Genomic DNA, 19,019 nt, shown 5'->3' on the forward strand with positions numbered 1-19,019 from the left:
CCTTTGATTCTGTTGTAAAAGTCTTAACAGACCTCATTCTTTGTCACTGATAGCCAGGTGGCATTATGGAGTTAGAATTATAGAGGCTACGGGGCATCCAGTGCTGAAAGCTGAATCTCAGTTTTTTACTAAGCATTCTGGTGGTTCACATTGATGTATTAAGCCACGCATTGCACAAGAATGACGTCCCCAATCTAATCTTGGGCCTTGGCTCATTTGCACATTGAATATCAACATGTTCATGATATAAATGAAATGTTTAGAGGAAAGAGAAAATAGGAAGGGCTCCAGTCCTGCAAACTCCAATGCACACAAGCAGTTCACTGAGTTAAATGGGACTGTTCACACATGTAAAATTACACACATTTGCAGGAACATGGCCAGAGGCAATAACCTGACATGGGCTGGGAAGGTTATGTAAGTATCAAGATCAATTAGGCGAGGTCACAGTATACAGATTTGAGGCTGAATTTAAGCCAGGGCTGAGGGATGCTGAAATGTCATGAAATTTCTGTCCTAAAGAACCCAAATGTTGCAATATTTGTAATCTCACAAATTTTCTACCAATTTGAATGGCTGAAGTCTCACAAGATTATCTTTTTTTTAATCATCTTTTGTGCCTCTGAAGTCAATCAAGGGAACAAACCTCTTCCAGATTGGGATGGATGTGCTTTGAAAGCCAGGCATTGGAGCCCCTCTGCAGGCTGGGTGGTTGGGGAGGATGGTTCAGATCAGGTCCATCTCTCCCCATCATGCTTTGCACGCATATTGCTGTGCTAGAAAAGCAATAATGCTTTAGAAAATGACATAGGCAGCTGGGTGGTGTGGATGGCCTGTAATATACAGGAGGTCACACTAGATGTTCTAGTGATCACTTTGGATTTGATACTAAATAAATTAACCAGGTAATTCCTGCACACAGCAATAAGACTGAAAAGATAGCGAAGGTCAGGAAGGGATTTGAGTCCAGAATGCATTAGGCAGCCTAAGGTAAATATAAATAATGATCTCCTATCTGAATACAATTATTTAAAATGTTTATTGACTGGTACTTGAAAATAAATAACATTATTTAAATAAAATAGTTAATTTTCTCAGCATATTGACAAGAACCTTGTTGGGGTTTTGCTGCTCTGAAAAGTATTTCCTCAGCTGGTTTCCTTTGACTGCGTGCACTGGAGAGGAGGGATTGTAATTTGTGAACATAATCCTTCTATGTTTATGTTTCTTTATAGGGGGCCAGAAGATTATATTTTATCAATTTATCCTCTGTGTCTACTTCACCTTCAATGATACACTTCCTATCCTTAAAGCGAACCTTGAACTTCTATAGGTTAACTGGGATCAGTTAAAGGCCTCAAGTCCTCAGGGAGTTTTTAGAGATGAAAGTAAAACTACAAAACAAAACAAAAAACCAACAACCATCCCATCCCCAAAACCCCCTTGGTGCCTACAGGATAATGCTTGGCTCATTGATCTAACTAAATAAGATGATGGTGACAGACAGATATGAATCAACGGAGACTTTATTTGGCAGAGAGACATCTATACATCATAGAATCATAAAAGTGAAGGGCTGGAAGGGACCTTGAGAACAGTCCAACTCCCTGTGCTGAGGCACAACAAAGTAAACCCAGCCGATTCCTGGTAAGTGTTTATCTGACCTGTTCTCTAAAACCTCCAGTGGGGGGGAATATACATTCGTCCTTGGAAACCTGTTCCAGAATTTAACTATCCTTCTAGTTAGAAAGTTTTTCCTAATGTCCAAAATAAGTCTCCCTTGCTGCAGATTGAGCCCATTACTTCTTGTCCTCCCTTCAGTGGAGAGAATTTGGAGAACAATTATCACAGTCTTCTTTAAAGCAGTCTTTGACATATGACAGATTGTTACTAGTCCCTGTTAGTATCAATTTCTTGAGATTAAACATGCCCCCATTTTTGAGCTTTCCTCACAGTTATTTTTTCAAAACCTTTGTCATTTTTGTTTCTGTCTTCAGGTTGCTCTCCAATTTGTCCACATCTTTCTAAAGCATGGCATCCAGAAATGGAAACAATACACCAGCAGAGGCTCACCAATGACAAATGGAGCAGGATGATTACCTCCTATGTCTTATATACAACACTAGTGTTAATACATCCCAAAATATTAGCATCATGTTGTTGGCACATGTTCAGTTTGTGATGCAATATAATCCCCAGATCCTTTTCAGCAATACTAGGACCTAGCTAGTTATTCCTCATTTTGTAGCTGCGCATTTGATTTTTTTCCTAAGTAAAGTATTTCTGACTTATTTCTATTGAATTTTATCTTATTGATTTCAGACCAATTCCCCAATTTGTCAAAGTCATTTTAAATTCTAATCCTCTTCTTCCAAATGCTTGCAACCCCTCCCCACTCAGTGTTATCTACAAATTGTATACAGGCAGTCCCCGGGTTACATGGATCCGACTTACATCGGATCCCTACTTACAAACGGGATGAGGCAACCCGCACTAGCTGCTTCCCCCCAGCAGACCAAGGAGACGCGAGGCTAGCGCCCCCCCACCCCCCCAGCAGACCAGGGAGACGCGGAGCGGCTTTTCTCAGCAGACACCTCAGCTTGAGAATAAAGGACTGAGGGAAGTGAGGTGTGGGAGAATAAAACTGAGCTCTGGAGAAATGTTTGGCTAGAGTTTCCCCTACAATATGTACCAGTTCCGACTTACATACAAATTCAACTTAAGAACAAACCTACAGTCCCTATCTTGTATGTAACCCGGGGACTTCCTGTACATATATACTTCACTTCATTATCCAAGACACTCATGAAAATATTGAATAATAATACCAGATCCAGGAATGACCCCTGCTGGATCTCATTCGATAAAATTGGTAGAAAAAAACTATGTAGATGGAAACCAACAGAATGTGGCAACCTTGCATGTGGGCAATGGTAAACAAAAGGTCTTGCGGCCCATATATAGAACCCCAATGTGCTACAGGTTGCCCACCACTGTTCCTGATGAATCCATGTTGGCTACTCTTTATAACCCTATTCTTTTTTAGGTGCTTAAACTGCTTGTTTAACAATTTATTATAGTGTTTTCTCAGGTATTAAAGTTAGAATGACTGATTTGTAATTCCCTAGATGCTCTTTATTCCCCTTCTGCAATGTCCTTCACCCATCCTCCATGAGTTCTTAAAGATAATTGCTAATAGTTTTGAGACTGCTTCAGCAAGTTTCTTAAGTAGCCTATGATGAATTTCAGCAGGTCCTGCAGACTTGAATATATCTAGCTTATATGAATATTCTTTAACCCATTCTTTCCCTGATTTGGCTTGTGTTCCTTCCCCCTTTTTGTTATTATTAATTGTGTTGAGTAACTGGTTGCCATTAATAGTAAAACATTCTTGTGTGTTGTATTTTCCCTTCTGTCTCCTCCCTATGTGTATCTACAGTGGAAACATTTATGTATGGGGGTAACTTTATAAGAGTAGTTCAACTGAAGACTTTTCATGTTAGTAAATTTACTCACATGCAAGATTGTAGGATCAGCATTTAGATTGTTAATTCAAACCTGTGTACAGCTATAAATCATTCTTGGCAACCCTATTAATATTCATATTGATGTTAATATGAATATTATTAATAATAGCAATATGCTCATATTCTTCTTCTGACTCATCTCAGCTGCCTGGTTCTGTAGTCCTGGATCTGGGCAACACAAACTAGGATGAACCTCATGAATATGTACTTAGGGTGGCTAGTTCATGTCACTGCTGTCCGAGATTAAGCTACTATTTTTAGCAGACTAGTTCAGGTATGAGTTAGTGCAAGTATGCATATGTGAACTGAGAATCACATCCATAGCTCACAGTGTATATGTAGCCCTAGAATGATCTAACAGCCTATGAAGAAATGATGACCCACATGGCCTCACTAGAATTTCACTGGAAAAGAGAGGCTATTTAATCTGCCTTCATATGTGCCTGACTGGAGCTTTGAGGCTGGCTAGCCACATTCAAGTCTCACTTTCTACTGCAAAAGCTAAGTAGAGGATTTTTTAACAGACCTATCCCAGCTTTAGCAAAAGAAAGCATTGCAATCCTGCTGGGTTTAAACACTGAAGATACATCTGCACTGCAAATATAGGTGTGATTTAACACAGGTAGTCATACACGTATTAATCCAGCTCACTTTAATCTCATTAGCATAGATAATAGTATCAGGGTAGATTTATCGGGGCATGGGCTTCCATTCATGAGGACAAATAAAAAAGCAAGCCCTCCAGGCACACTATGTATTCTGGTTGCTAACTTGTGCTGAAGCCTGTGCCACCACGTCTACACTGGCACTTTTACCTGTGCAAGCTAGTTTAGAACTAACATTGGTATGCCTACCCGCAGTGTAGGTAAGTGTCAAACTCATCCCTGGTGCAGAGGACCAGCACAAGACCCTCCACATCATTTAAACATCATATAGAGGCTGTACTAGATGTTGATCAGTTAAAAAACCCCTTTTGCACCATGGACCTAGACTCTGCCGGGCTATTGTGAAATGTTCCCAGAGGAGAGAACTGGGGGCTGGCCAGGTTAGAAACTGCATCTATGTTTATGTAGAGCTAATGACTCTTGTTTCCAGAACAACCATTCAGGGCTTGTCTTCATTACATGAAAGATTGCTACTGCTGTGATTGATCTTTCGGAATTTGATTTAGTGAGTCTAGTTAAGACTCGCTAAATCAAACTCAGAGGGCGCCCTCACCAGCCTCCAGTTCTCCTTTTCCACGGAGTAAGGGAAGCTGATGAAAGCATTTGCTCCTGTTGGCTGCCTGCTGGGGGAATACCGCCAAGCTCAGTTTAAGGTAAACCAACTCCAGCTACATATTGTATATAACTGGAATTGTGTACCTTAAGCCAAGCTTCCAGATCTTCTATAGCCTTGCTTCACAGATAGTGTGCCTGCTAATTCAGCCCCGGTAGAATAACAGGTGGAGAAATGGTGCAGGAAGACTGTGCAACAGCCCTGCAGCTTGGCTCTTGGATTAAGGGAGTGAATTTCATCTCCGCATTATCCTTACTCTGAACCCAAACAAAGATTGTACCTCAGGCTTTATGAAAAAATCCAAAAACATAAAAAAAAGAGTGTGAAAACAATTTAAAAAATAAATGCAAATTATTTTAAAGTGGTGGGAAAAGACCACAATTGTTAAATGCCACCTACTCTTTTCTTAGCACTATTTAAACTATTTCTATTTAATTCATATATGTATTTATTTATTTCAGTTTAAAAGTGCCTATATCTAAGGCTGAAGGTGCCTTACAAAGTTAAAATTCAGTTATTAAAATGCAAAACCAAATAAATACAAGTATCAGAGGGGTAGCCGTGTTAGTCTGAATCTGTAAAAGCGACGAGGAGTCCTGTGGCACCTTATAGACTAACTGAAGTGTAGGAGCATAAGCTTTTGTGGGCAAAGACCCACTTCGTCAGATGCATGTGACATGTGTTCAAAGTAGGAATAAGACCCTCCGGAAAAGGGCACTTTTTCCGGAGGATCGGGGCCAGTGTAGACGCTCTTTTCCGGCTTTTTTAAAAGCCGGAAAAAAGCGGCGGACATTTTTATTTAAATGCCGCGGGGGATATTTAAATCCCCCGCGGATTTCCCTACGACGACTGGTGAAATTTACATGCCCCTTCCGGAAAAGGGGCCAGTGTAGACGTAGCCATTATGTTAAGTTGAAGAGAGCATTCTGCTTGCAGCCCAGTGCCTCAGTTACAAGGCTAAAGAGGTATGTAATCACAAACCAAAAAAAGCTCTAGACTATCTTATTGCTACATTAATAACAGAACAAATAATTAACAGAAACATGCACAATTTATTAAAGGAACATACACTTACGGCGTTATCCCCTAAAATGTCCAACTTTTTCATTAGCTCCGCTACTAGTATATCCTAACAAGAGAAAAGTGTACAGAAAAAACAAGGAGTCAGAATAAAGCATCATCTGGTATTTAGAGGAAACAATCCTAAGAAATGGGTCTTGCTTACTGTTACACCTTCTGCTTCACAGTAAACTTGGAGAGGACTTTTTCCCTCAGTAAAAGGAATGTGATGAAAGTTGATAGCAGGTGATCTTCTTTCTCTCTCCTAAAATAAAAATAATTATAATTAAGGAGATTCAATTTTTAAGTGCCATATTTTACTATAAGTTTCAGCTTTATTAAGAATATGTTATAAATATGGGCATTCCAGAAAGATGTACTCTAAAAAATTAATACCTCAAAAATATGTAAATTACAGAGTAGCAGAGTAGATTCATAAGAATCTATATTTACTGTACAAAAAGATGGAAACATTTTTATAGCTATTTATTCTAAAATGCAAAGTAAAAAGTGCTATTCATTTGAGAAGATGTAATGACTGTGAAAGATTTTATTATATTGGCAGGCGGTGAAAATCTCTGTTTCTACACAGGGAGGATAAAGGAAGTTTATATTGTAGTAAGTGATTCCAGTTTCCAGCACAACCATTCACACTGCTTCATCAATTTTCACCAACCATGACTGTCTAGTTGTTATTTTGGTTATATATGTAGGCTACATTTGGGTAGCCTGGATGTGTTTTAAACCAAAGGCATGTGCGGATATGTCTAGACTGCAGGCTTCTTTCGGAAGAAGCTTTTTTTGGAAGAGATCTTCTGAAAAAACTTCTACCAAAAGTGTCCACAATGAAAAAGTGCATTGAAAAAGTGCTCTGCTTTTTCGAAGAAGAGTGTCAGGACTGAATGGACGCTCTCTCATATGTAAGGTGTGATTGCTATGGACGGAATGGCCACCAGGGCACCTGTGCTTATTCCTCTTTCCTCTTCTTCCGAAAGAACTCCCTCTTTCCCATCCACATGTCTTTTTGCGAAAGAGCTCTTTCACAAAAAGGCTTCTTCCTTGTAGAATGAGGATTACTGATGCTGGAAAACCCCCCTCTGTTCTTTCGATTTTCTTGAGGAAGAGAGCAATTGCAATGTGGACTTTCTTCAAGTTTTCTGACAAAACTCTGTAGTGTAGACATACCCTAAGTGACATTTGTTTTGGATATTACTGTCTGACAAAAGCTGCACACCAGTAGTGTTGATCAAGGATTGAAGGTTTAGGCTTTCTATAAATGCTATAAAAAGTCTATGTCATGCTAAAAAAAGCTCACCAAAATTAGTACAATGTGGCGGGCTATGCAATGTCCTTGATCTGCATGTGGAACAACAATATATTGCTGAATGATTTTTAGCAATCAGTTAAAAATTTCCATAATTATTGTTCTGTGTCTTACATTTTGATTTTGCTTCACTTGCTAAATTTTCAGACAGATGTAGGGGAAGAACAGCAGAGTAAAAAGATAATCTATGACATAAACTGGGCTCTAGTTAGAGCTCAAAGGGCTGGGTCTTTTAAAAGCGTATGCAGTAAGACAGACAGACACCAGTGTTAGTCAATTTTGATAAATTATTCTGTCTGTTTTTTTTAATCCTTTTTTAGTACCACTGTGTATCAGTCACTGATATCACTTTTAAGGAAGCACCCATAATCAATATAAAAGCAAAGGGGTTCCTCATGTATTGCTGCCTTAGAAACACATAATGCAGAAAGAGTGACAGTGGTTGTAAAGATAACTGTTGCTTACTTCAAGCTCTAAAATTCTGAACTCCAGGAGTTCATTTTGATCTTTAGCATCCTGGACATCATGTTTTAACCGAGCTTCTTCTGTTTCCAGTTGTTTTATCTGAAAAATAAAATATTTGAAAAAAATATTTCATGGTTCATTTCACTTTTGTATAAATCTGCTAAGAATTCAGTTTCTCTGAGCAATGCTCATGGTGTAAAAAGCAAATATTTTGAATTCATGATATTTCAAGATCACTGCAAATCTTCTGGGTCCAAGATGTGATTCTGTTCTTCGCATCTCTGATAGCATTCCACTTAGATCCTACACACAGTGGAACAAAATTGATTGGTCAAGCTTAATTCTCCAGCCCTCATACTATTTCTAATTAGAAGGTTTGCTGAGTAAAGTACTACTCAAAGGCCTGGTTTACACTACCATGGAAAGTTGACTTAAGATATGCAACTCCAGCTGCATTACTTAGGTAGCTGGAGTTGATGTATCTTAATTTGCATTTCTACACCGTCCACACAGTGGGAGGTTGACGGGAGCAAATGCTCCCATCGGCTTTTCTTACTCCTCGTGAGGAGCAGGAGTACTGGTGCTGACAGGTTGTCCTCTGAGTTCAATTTAGCAGGTCTATACTAGACCTGCTAAACTGAACCTCAAAAGATTGACCACAGCAGAGTCAATTGTTCATGTAGTGTAGCGATGGCCCAAGTGGGTAAAGATGCAGATTCAAAACCTATATTTGTATTATAAGTCCACAGTAAGAATAGTCTCTGCACAGCTGGATACACAGAATTAAATAAAGGGATTGCTGAGTAAATAGATCAGAGACGTGGAAATTCAGAAGCCACTCCCCAGAGTGACCTGGCCTTATGGCAAAGGGAGCAAGGTGACTGTCTTGGGCGTTGCGCCTTCAGGGACCTGACACCCGCCCACCTGGCCACTTGCTCGCTGCCCGGCTGGCCATGTGGCACAGCCAACTGTCTTGGGCCCTGCAAACTCATTGGCCAGGCCTGCTTACTTCCCATTATTAACGAGTTCTAAGGATGGTGAAGAGCTCCAAAAAGATCACCTTATCCATCCATTTGTACTATGGCATGATGAAGATATCATTACTATATGCAAATTTTTCCAATTAGAGCTGTGTGGACTTTTTAAATATTCTATACTGGTACTTAAGTAATACCAACAAACCACTTGTATTCCTTAAGCTTCTAAAAATATAGCACTAAAGGCCAGTACAAACCACTAGATCATCTGCTCTGATTTCCAGTATATCAGAGGCCACCAACTCCCACACACTAAATCCAACAACTGAAACGAGGCGATTACAACCCACAGGAAATTAGTTTATTATTTGTTACAGCAGAGATAATCCAGAAAATCCTGGCAACAACTCACACCCACATCCTGCAGAGGAAGGCAAATGATTTCCAAGGTCATTGCCAATCTTTAGCCAGTTCTTTTCATATTCTGGGATGGATATTATCTGTTCCCCTTGATCTGAGCACAGAAAACTCAAAAAAAAAATTCTTCCACCTCAGATGTGATTATTTTAATTACTGGATACTCATTTCCATCACCTGTACCTAATTGACATTTTTACTGAAAACAGATACAAAACATTCATTTAGGTGTCGGGACATATCTAGATTATCTTTAATCTCCTCCTCAGCAATACTACATAGCATCTCAATCCAGGGCTGGCCCAAGCCATTCGTGCACCCGGGGCCTCGGGAGCATGGCACCTCCCACCCCTGGGTGCCCAGCGCATGTGTGGCCCGCCCCCAGGCATGTGGCACCCCTGGGCTCCAGGCGCATGCATGGCGCTACCCTGGGCGCAGGGAGCATGTGCAGTGCCACCCCCACCCGGCCCAGCAGCCCCAAATGACACCCCCTACAATGGGGTACCCCGGGCAGTAGCCTGGTCAGCCCATAGCTTGGGCCGGCTATGGCCCAACCTCATCCATCCTTAGTCTCTTTTTATGAATATAAATAAAATACATTAAGAAGTAGAAAAACTAACAATAAATACCTTTTCTACGAGTTCTTGATTTCTTCTATATAATGCTTGCTTCTCCTCAATCCACTTCATGTCCTTAAAAGAGAAATAATTAATATTATAGAAGAAACTGACAGTGCTGCCATAGTACATGATTATGTAATTAAAGACTATGCCAAAATGTGTACACACAAGAAGCCAAATTAAAATTTAATGGGCAATCGTAATTTTGACATTTTCTTACTTTCCCCTCACTATGGTATTTCTTAAAATGTAATTGGAATATAAATACGCCAATTAAAAAAAAAAACACAAAAAAAATCCTGTCAGGCAATCTCACCTGAATGATGATTTTCAATGAAAGTGAGGCGGTATAACTTAATAAACAGATAATAGCAGTTATAATATTACGATTACTATGGTTCCCAAGATTCAGAAAGATACATCTCATTTTGAAGCAGGATGCAGGTAATCAAGTCGCTGAGACAACGTCCTTTCTGGTTGAAATGGCAAGAAAATGTTTTTTCTTTCAACCAGAAAGGACATTGTCTCAACAACTTGATTACCTGCATCTTGCTTCAAAGACCTTTTCAGACCACACTTGAAAGAGAATCCTCTGAACTGTCATTCATGCTTAAATTCGACACTTTAAGCCTAAGTTTGAACAAAGACTTTAATTATCTTACCCATTACAAAGATAGCTTCCCCAATTATCATTAATATCTAATATCTAATATCATTAGCTCACAGACATTTATCTCCCTCCCCATCCCCCTTCTGTTCTGAAATTTGATTTGTCCTTTTCATATGTGTTCATTTTTTGTAATTGTATCCTTTGGTATATATGGTTGTGCCAATTTTCTTCCACTATTTGATCTGAGGAAGTGGGTCTGGCCCACGAAAGCTCATCACCTAATAAACCATCTTGTTAGTCTTTAAAGTGCTACATAGTCCTGTTTTTCGTTATATCTATTTTAGGCACTTATATAGCCACCATTACTCTAGTACCTAAGCATCTCACTATCTTGAATATATTTATCCTCACACAACAGCTCTGAAGTGCCATTTTACTGATGGGGACCTGAAGAATGCAGGATGAGATTTTTAAAGACAGATAAAGACAGAGATAGATACCTCCTGGGATTTTCAAAGGCAGGTAGATACCACTAAATGCCTATTTGCATCTTTTGGTACGTAAATACCTAGCCCTAACCAAATTGCTCAAAAAAACATAAGAAGTCCATGGCAAAGTAAGAACTGAACTAGGTTTCTCTAGGATCTAGAGTAATGTCCTAAACATTGGACCATCTTTCCTCTTCTGACAGCTGAATGATGTATATTTCAGTGTGGTAGCATCTGTCTTATGTCTGAGGTTAAAATATTTTTAAAATTCTGAGCAAAGAAGCTGTTCTCCCATAAAAGAGATTTTTGACAGTAGTTAAAATGGGCAAATAATCCTTAAAATATAATTTTTTAATTAAATTTGCTTTTTCTCTTCATGAACTGTCCAGTAATAGGTAGCAATTTTCTCAAAATGTATTCATTATTCAATTAGTTGCCAAATACTCTTTGTGAAATATTCTTGTTCTATCCATGGACAGCTGATATCAAAATGCAAGCTCTGTAGTTTTGATTAGGTACTTATGGGCCCAATACTCATATAAGTAAGTAAATCTGCGTAGTTCCAGTTACTTTAATAGAGCTATGAAGATTTACACCAACTGAGAGTCTAGCTCGTGAGTAACATAGTATATTACATGCCCTGATGACCATAACTCTTTGATTCAGCAACGAGTCCTGTGGTATCTCATTGTTTTTGCAGATACCGACTAACACGATTACCCCTCCTAGTCTTTGATTTATTTAGTGTATAACAGTCACATTTACAAATGTAAAGTTCTCTTTAGGAAAATGAATGAATATTCACAAGTATTTTCTTTCAGTATTCATTCAGCCCTAGATAGCATGGATTTAATGTTCCATTCTAATGAATTATTCAACTCATTTGTTGAAAATGTGTTAATAATCTCTCCTAATCCAGTGATACACAGTTTGAAGGGCAAGAGAGTTAAATAGATTAAAAAATGTCAATAATGCTGCTTGATAGATTTATTTTGTAATTTATAAAGAGACAAATATTTTAGGAAGTATTATCAATGACTTATATATAATATATAATCTAAACAAATCATATTAGATACAAGACAGTAGTGTGGTCCAATTGAATGCTTTCTCTCTCTCTCTCTCTCCACACATACACTGTGATGGTCCCGCCCCCCCCCCCCCACCCTTGACCCACACTTTATGAAATTGACTTATGGACACAAATATGAAAAATTTGCAGATGCTTTGGACAAAATACCTCATGTAACCTATCAATCTTAATGTCATACTCCTCTGAATCAGTATATCTTATTTTGGTGGTATGTAAAGTTAGAAATATGGAGTATAGAGTGGTTAATGGTTTTAATTGTACAAATGAAAGCCATCAAGGGTGTTTCCCTCAATGTTTGGGTGATCACCTAAACATATTGGCTGTGTCTACACTGGGCCACTTATTCCGGAAAATCAGCCGCTATTCCGGAAAAACTATTCTGCTCCCGCTCGGGCATAAGTCCTTATTCCGGAACACTGTTGGCCGATCGGGGCTCTTTTCCGGAAAAGTGCGTCTACATTGGCCACAGACGCTTTTCCGGAAAAAGGGCTTTTCCGGAAAAGCAGCCTGCCAATGTAGACGCTCCTTTTCCGGAAAAACTGAAAACGGAATAGTGTTCCGTTTTAAGCAGTTCCGGAAATTCATGCCAGTGTAGACACAGCCAAGCAGTCTCTTTTGTCCTTTGAGCCTATGCAGTGGTTGGTTTTAGGAATACATATGACCAGGGCTCGCCGAACCGCGGCGAGCCCTGCTCGCCAGCCGTGCTGTCCGGCGATCTGCACATGCGCAGATCGTTCTGCGTATGTGCAGATCCCCCGAATCTGGCTCTTCCAGGTTAAAATCTACTCGCCACAGGTGAGTAGATTGTATTATTTGTCAAGCCCTGCATGTGACCATCTCCACTAGTCGGGTCTGACCAGGTAATTTTCCATAGAGAGTGGGGGAGAGAAATCCAAGTTCCCACCCAACATGGACTCTCTAAACCTGTGGTCTCCAACCTTTTTACACCTAAGATCACTTTTTAAATGACAGAACAAGCCAAGATCTACTGCCCCGCCTCTTCCTTGAAGCCCCACCATCTCTATTCTCCTCCTCTCCATCACTTGCTATCCCCAATCCTTATACTGCTGCTTTTTTTTCCCAATTCTTCTTTAGAAAGAAGCTTTTCCAACATTTGGCCTGTCTAGACTGGACCAAATGTCAGAAAAACTTCTTTTGGAAGCCCCCTTATTCCTCATGGAAAGAGGAATATAGGGGTGACTGAAAGAGCATGTTTGCTCTTCCACTATAAGAAGCGGAAGAACAAAAGCATCCCTGGATGCAGAAGAGTTTTTCTGGGATATCTCTGGAATCCTGAAAAACTCCTGCAGTCTAGCCATACCCTCGCTGGGTTGAGACAAGATGTGTAGGCTCTGGGGTGGGAATTGAGGGATTTTGGTTTGGAAAGGGGAGAGAAGTGCAAGCTCTGGGAGGAAATCTGGATGCAGAAGGAGGTGAATAAGGGGACGCTGGCTCGGGGAGGGGGCTCCAGGCCAGGCAGTGTTGGGATCAGATGTAGGGTCGGGGTACTAAGCAAGCCACAGACTTCTGGATGTGAGGGTTCAGGAATTTGGATTGGGGTATGTGAGGGGCTCAGTGCAGGGGGTTCCAGTGTATTATAGGCTCAGATGTAGGGTCTGGGGGAAAGGAGAGTGCAGGAGTGTTATGATGCTGTGGCCAGATGGGGGCTTGGCCCCAATTGGGGGTTTGTTGGCCAGGCTTCATTTTTAAACAAAATACTATTTCAAACACAAAAAGTTTCTGCATTGTCTTTCTGAGAAGGGTAGGGAACCTGTTTTGAGTCAGGAGTCACTGACCCACCGAAAAAAGTCAGTTGAAGCCACACAAGTGAGATGCAAAAAACCCTCCTCCAACCTCCCCCCCACCTCCAAGCTTCACTAATGTGGCCCCAACTGTGTTGGTGGGAGCAGGGGACATAGTACTGGGGAAGGGTGCTAGTGGGTGCTTCGGCAGGGGACAGTGCCAGTGGGGACAGAGTTCTGTGGTTGGGGGCAGGGGAGAGGGAACAGGGCAGAGGACAGGGCTGGGAGGGCAGAGGACAGGGTTCTGCAGCAGGGGACAGAGTGCCGGTGGGGACAGGTTTTTGCAGTTGGGGACAGGGTGCCGCTGGGGACAGAGTTCTGTGGCTGGGGAGTGAGAAGAGGGGGCAGGGAAGAGGGAACAGGAGGCAGGGAGGGAAGAGGAAACAAGGAACGGGGGCACAGGGAAGGCAGGGGGCAGGGAGGGCAGAGAACAGGGGGCAGAGGGCCAAGGGAACAGGGTGCCAGTGGGGGCAGGGAGTCTCCTGCACCCGCCTCCTTCCAGGATTCCCTCCCCACCCCCGCCAGAGGGAAGCCGGCACGTGCCTCCTCCGGGCCTGACTCCCCTCTCCCATGGTGTGGGGAAACCCCTGCGCGTGCCTCCCCCAGGGTCGACCCCCCACCCTGCGCGCAGGGAAAGCCCCGCACACACGCCTCCTCCGGGGCCAATGCCCCCGCACGCCACAGACTAGGTTAAATATTAATCTAGTAGACCAGATAGCTTAATTAGTACTCAGTTCACAAATGATCAGTAGCTAGGATATATTTCTGTGCACATTAAAAAAAGAATAGCTGCTGTAAGGGCAAAGAAAAGGGGAGCAGCCAGCACACTTCCGGAACCCCCGGAAGTGGCGTGAAGCTGCAGGACTTCTGTTCACCCTGCGGGAAGCCGGCACTACCTCCATTGTTGCTGGAGGTACGTAGTGGGGCTTATTGGGGGTGGAGGGAAAATTGGGGCGGGCCGAATGCCTCGCGATCAGCTGGTCGAGGCCTCACAATTGAGGAATTGATCAGGATCAACCAGTTGGTAACCATGTCTCTAAACAATGGAAAGCTAACTATCCCTCTGTCTTTGGCTGGCATGTCACTCCCAATGGAAAAAACCAGAGACCCTAGGGAGAAAAGATCTTCCCTGACTTAGAGATTTAGCTGAAATAAGAACAGTTTTAGGGTAAGTTTGTAATGAGCTTTCAGTGTTAGAACTAGCTATGTGTTTTCTGATATTTTAAATTTGTAATTCACTTTGCTCTGCCTGTTTTCACTTGCAACCACTTTAACCTTACTGCTTATACTTAATAAAATCACTTTTATATACTATCAAGCCCTGTGTAAATAATTGTTACCTGGGGGAGCAATCAGTGAGTACATCCTCCTTTCATTGTTATATGGGGCTCACCTGAATGATTTATCTGGGGTTGGGTTCCTGGAAGCTGGGCCTGAAACTACATTCTCCTCAGACCTGAAAAAATTCAGTGTCTCTATTGCTCTTACCGGTGGCAATAATCTCAGCTCTCTCCATGCCTTGGCTGGGGGAGACCAGGTGAGCTGGCCCACCAGGACAGGGTGGTGAGAAGCTCCACAAAGCAAGGAGAAGAGTGTCAGTAGCTCTGTTAGTACTCCAGGAAGCACCCCCAAAGGGTCTTCTGTGACTGCACCCCGTCACACATACGTCTATCTTTTCTCACATATTACAAACTTTATAATATATTTTTGACTGAAAATTTACAGAACAGATACTGTATATACTTGAGCATAAATCTATTTGTACATAAGACAACTTCCCTCAACTTACCCATGCGCTTCCCATAGCTTCCATAGGCTGGGAATGGTGAACAGCAGCCAATGGGAACTGAGGAAGCAGTGTGAGCCAAGGCATGTGAGAGTCACCACTTCCTGCTGCTCCTGTTGACCCAGGACAGTGCCTGGGAGCTGAGGGGCTCTGTGCCGGTAGACACTCCAGGTACATAAAATGTCCTGATGCGCCTGTATTTTGCCCTACTGAGCTGGGAATTGAAGTTTGCCGACCCCTCCCTCCAGTGGAAAAAAAATGTGAAGCACAATGACCCAATCATAAACTGACCCCCGCCCTTTACAGTGTGCTTTTTCACCAAGAAAATTTGGCTTATGATTGAGTATATAGGAATTATACTTAGAGTGTGCAATAATTAATATTTTTTTCTTGGAGTACATTACCTGTCCCTGCTCAGCAAGTGCCTTTTCTAGGTCCTCAATCTGAGCTTGTGATCTATGTATTTCTGCTTGGAGCTGCTCACGCGTCTGTAGGAAAAGAAAAGATACATCAAACTTTCTCTAAAAGCCAAAATGCTAATGTAGATATATCAAACACTTAAAATATATCAAATACTTATTTAAGACCTTTGGGGGAATTAATTTGCAGGGAAGTACTTATGACAATATCAACCATTAGAAATTTTAAAAGGAAAACTTGAATGATGGGATAAAATGTTTAAGATTTAATTTAAGATTAAAATGAATATTATCCAGGTAACTAGCCATTTAGACAGCAAAAGATCAATTGCTTCTTAATAAGAATATCTGTAACACTCTTTTTTGATAGATCAAAAGAGCTTTTGCCCTTACTCAGTTCTATCAAAACAGGATGTTTAAAAATGCAAATGTAGTAATGTAGAAATTTGTTTTCCCACAAGAATGTGAGGATAGATACGTTAATAGGCTGAAGGTCATGAGTGATTTCTCCCTTTATTTTTGCAGTTTCAAACTGATTTAAAAGAGACCAACAAATATGATGGCACAAATTGTCAAAAGCAGCCTCTACATTTAAGGCCATAATTATGAGTACATGAATATTTAACTCTGCTATATGTAGATTTCAAGAAGAAAAACTAATGAACAGCTAGTTCACAGTCTAACACATTTCTGTAAATGGGATGTATATATTTTATAGAGAATAAAGCTAATTCTTACTCTTATCTGTTGTTATACATAAAACATGGATAAATGGGTATGCTTCCTCAGTTAGGGCATGCCTACACTACCCCCCTAGTTCGAACTAGGGGGGTAATGTATGCATACCGAACTTGCTAATGAAGCCCGGGATTTGAATTTCCCGGGCTTCATTAGCATAAAGCCGGCACCGCCATTTTTAAAAGCCGGCTAGTGCGAACCCCGTGCCGCGCGGCTACACGCGGCACGGGGTTCGCACTAGCCGGCTTTTAAAAATGGCGGCGCCGGCTTTATGCTAATGAAGCCCAGGAAATTCAAATCCCGGGCTTCATTAGCAAGTTCGGTATGCATACATTACCCCCCTAGTTCGAACTAGGGGGGTAGTGTAGACATACCCTTTGGGAAAGTATGTAACCCACACACCTATATTACGTCTAGACTGCATTGCTTTTCTGGGACACCAAAGGTATCCCAGAAAAGCAATGTTGCATCCAAAGAACATGTCCGCTTTTCCAGAAATTTTTTTTTGAAAAAGCGGACGTGCTCTTTCGCCATCCCTGTAAACCTCATTCTATGAGGAATAAAGGATGTGTTGAAAGAGCACTTTTTTTCTGAAATTTGGAACCGTGTAGATGTGCCAAATTTCGGAAAGCCTCTTTCCAAAGTAAATTGAAAAAAGGTACGCAATTTGCGTACTGCAAGTTGTATTTCTTTTTTGATTGAACATTGCAGTGTAGACCTAGCCCTAGTGTGATTCAGTGTCCCATGTAATGGCACTTAGACCACTTACAGTGAGCAATAAGAATAAGAGAGCTCTATAGCCTAAGCTGGGAGCCAGCTGGCTTTATAGCTCAAGCTGTAGACTTGTAGAGGCTCCTTACACTAAGCTCTAGATGAACCCAGGTTCACATCTGCTAGCTGATGGTTACATTTGCATCTTCTACTATGACAGAGCAGGCTAGCCTTAAAGAAGATTAATTTCTAAAATTGTTTCATGGATCAAATAGAGTGAAACAATATCTCTCTGTTAGGCTGGCCAGCTTAGAGGCAAGGGATTAGTTTACTTCTGAGCATATTAAAGAAACCCAGAAGTGTATGCTGCTGTGGAGTTACTTACTCATTACTTTAACTTAGTGAAAATGAAGCATTAGCTAAATGTCCAGGTTAGGAAAGCCAAGGATTGATTCAATCTTAGAACTCGAGCAGAGGAACTTGGGGTTATCCATTTCATGTTTAATTTGACTCAAGGGATTGCCGATGGATTGGAAAAGCATCATAATACCCTAATGATGTAGGAAATATGGTTTTACCAGTATTTGAAACTTTTAATAATTTTAATAGAGTTCTTGCTAATTTGGCCATTTTACCCTAGCACTGTGTTGGTTTCTCCTGGAACAATGTGCTTATGAAAAGTGAAAATGACCAATCCATCACTTACATAAACAGATTTAGGATCAATTTAAGAGCTTGTAGGCACACTTCCATCAATGGAATTGCATAGAATGGAGGTCCCGGCAGAATTAATATGTACATATTTGGTTCTTTTTCCAAAGGAGATACATTCTAAACTTTTCACTCCATTTTCAAAAAGTAGAATTTCATTTGACTGTGCTTCCAGCACTTTATAATGTATTATTTATCCATATTGCAATACATATATTTATTTATAATGTAAATTAATGCAAGATAATTACATAGCTGCAATTGCCTTTCTGAGGGGACAACTGAGCAAGATAGGAAGGCACAATGGAATAATAAATTTTGCAATTTAATTAGGAAAATGAATCTCATATTGAACTATAAGCCTCTTTAAAATGTTATGCAGAATCATGTAATCTCAGTAAATCCAGGTTTGAATTTTAGACATTAACTATTTAAGGATACTGGTAATAGATTTTTACCGTCAGGGAGCTTAATTTTCCATAAAATATTCTGCTTGACAGACTCTTAAGCTGATCAGTGTTATGAAATATAATTGCATTAGCCATGGTTTCTCCAGCAACCAGCACTTCAGTATATAAGAGAGTGGAAATCTAACTGCTTTTAGATACCATAAATTACGACACTGCATTGAGACAGCAGTATAGATGCATTAGATATTCACTGGAGGAATATCAAACAGATTTTTTTTCTGACCACATTAAGAAGTGGTATGGAGGATTAAAGGAAAATCAGAAGGAAAAAAGAGAAACATCCTAAAAAATGTTGAAACCAAGCTTAACTCTTTTAAATTTACTGCTGACATACAGTTGGGTGCACAGTACACTCTGGTCAACTTCCAATCTGAGTAATTACTTTCATTCAATCCACAGTCCATCTGCAATTTTAATCTTCACTTACTGTCCCAGATTTCTGCATGCTGTTGCAGTGTTTTGGACCAGAAATAGTTGCATTTAAATGGTTCGTGGCTAAACTGTGGTCTTACTCTGTGTATCAC

At 40.7% G+C, this 19,019-nt stretch overlaps 1 protein-coding gene across 1 annotated transcript in view; it reads right to left on the reverse strand.

Annotated features, from left to right (window-relative positions):
• JAKMIP3 (Janus kinase and microtubule interacting protein 3) overlaps positions 1–19,019 on the reverse strand; it is a gene marked incomplete at its 3' end in the record, with an annotated part of 85,257 nt that overhangs the window by 12,410 nt on the left and 53,828 nt on the right. Inside the window, 5 exon segments of the mRNA XM_075935632.1 lie at positions 5,881–5,934; positions 6,031–6,129; positions 7,654–7,752; positions 9,677–9,739; positions 15,851–15,934. Coding sequence (XP_075791747.1) covers positions 5,881–5,934; positions 6,031–6,129; positions 7,654–7,752; positions 9,677–9,739; positions 15,851–15,934 — 399 coding nt within the window.

This window comes from Pelodiscus sinensis, chromosome 8, assembly GCF_049634645.1.
Source record: "Pelodiscus sinensis isolate JC-2024 chromosome 8, ASM4963464v1, whole genome shotgun sequence".
NCBI classification, from domain to species: Eukaryota; Metazoa; Chordata; order Testudines; family Trionychidae; genus Pelodiscus; species Pelodiscus sinensis.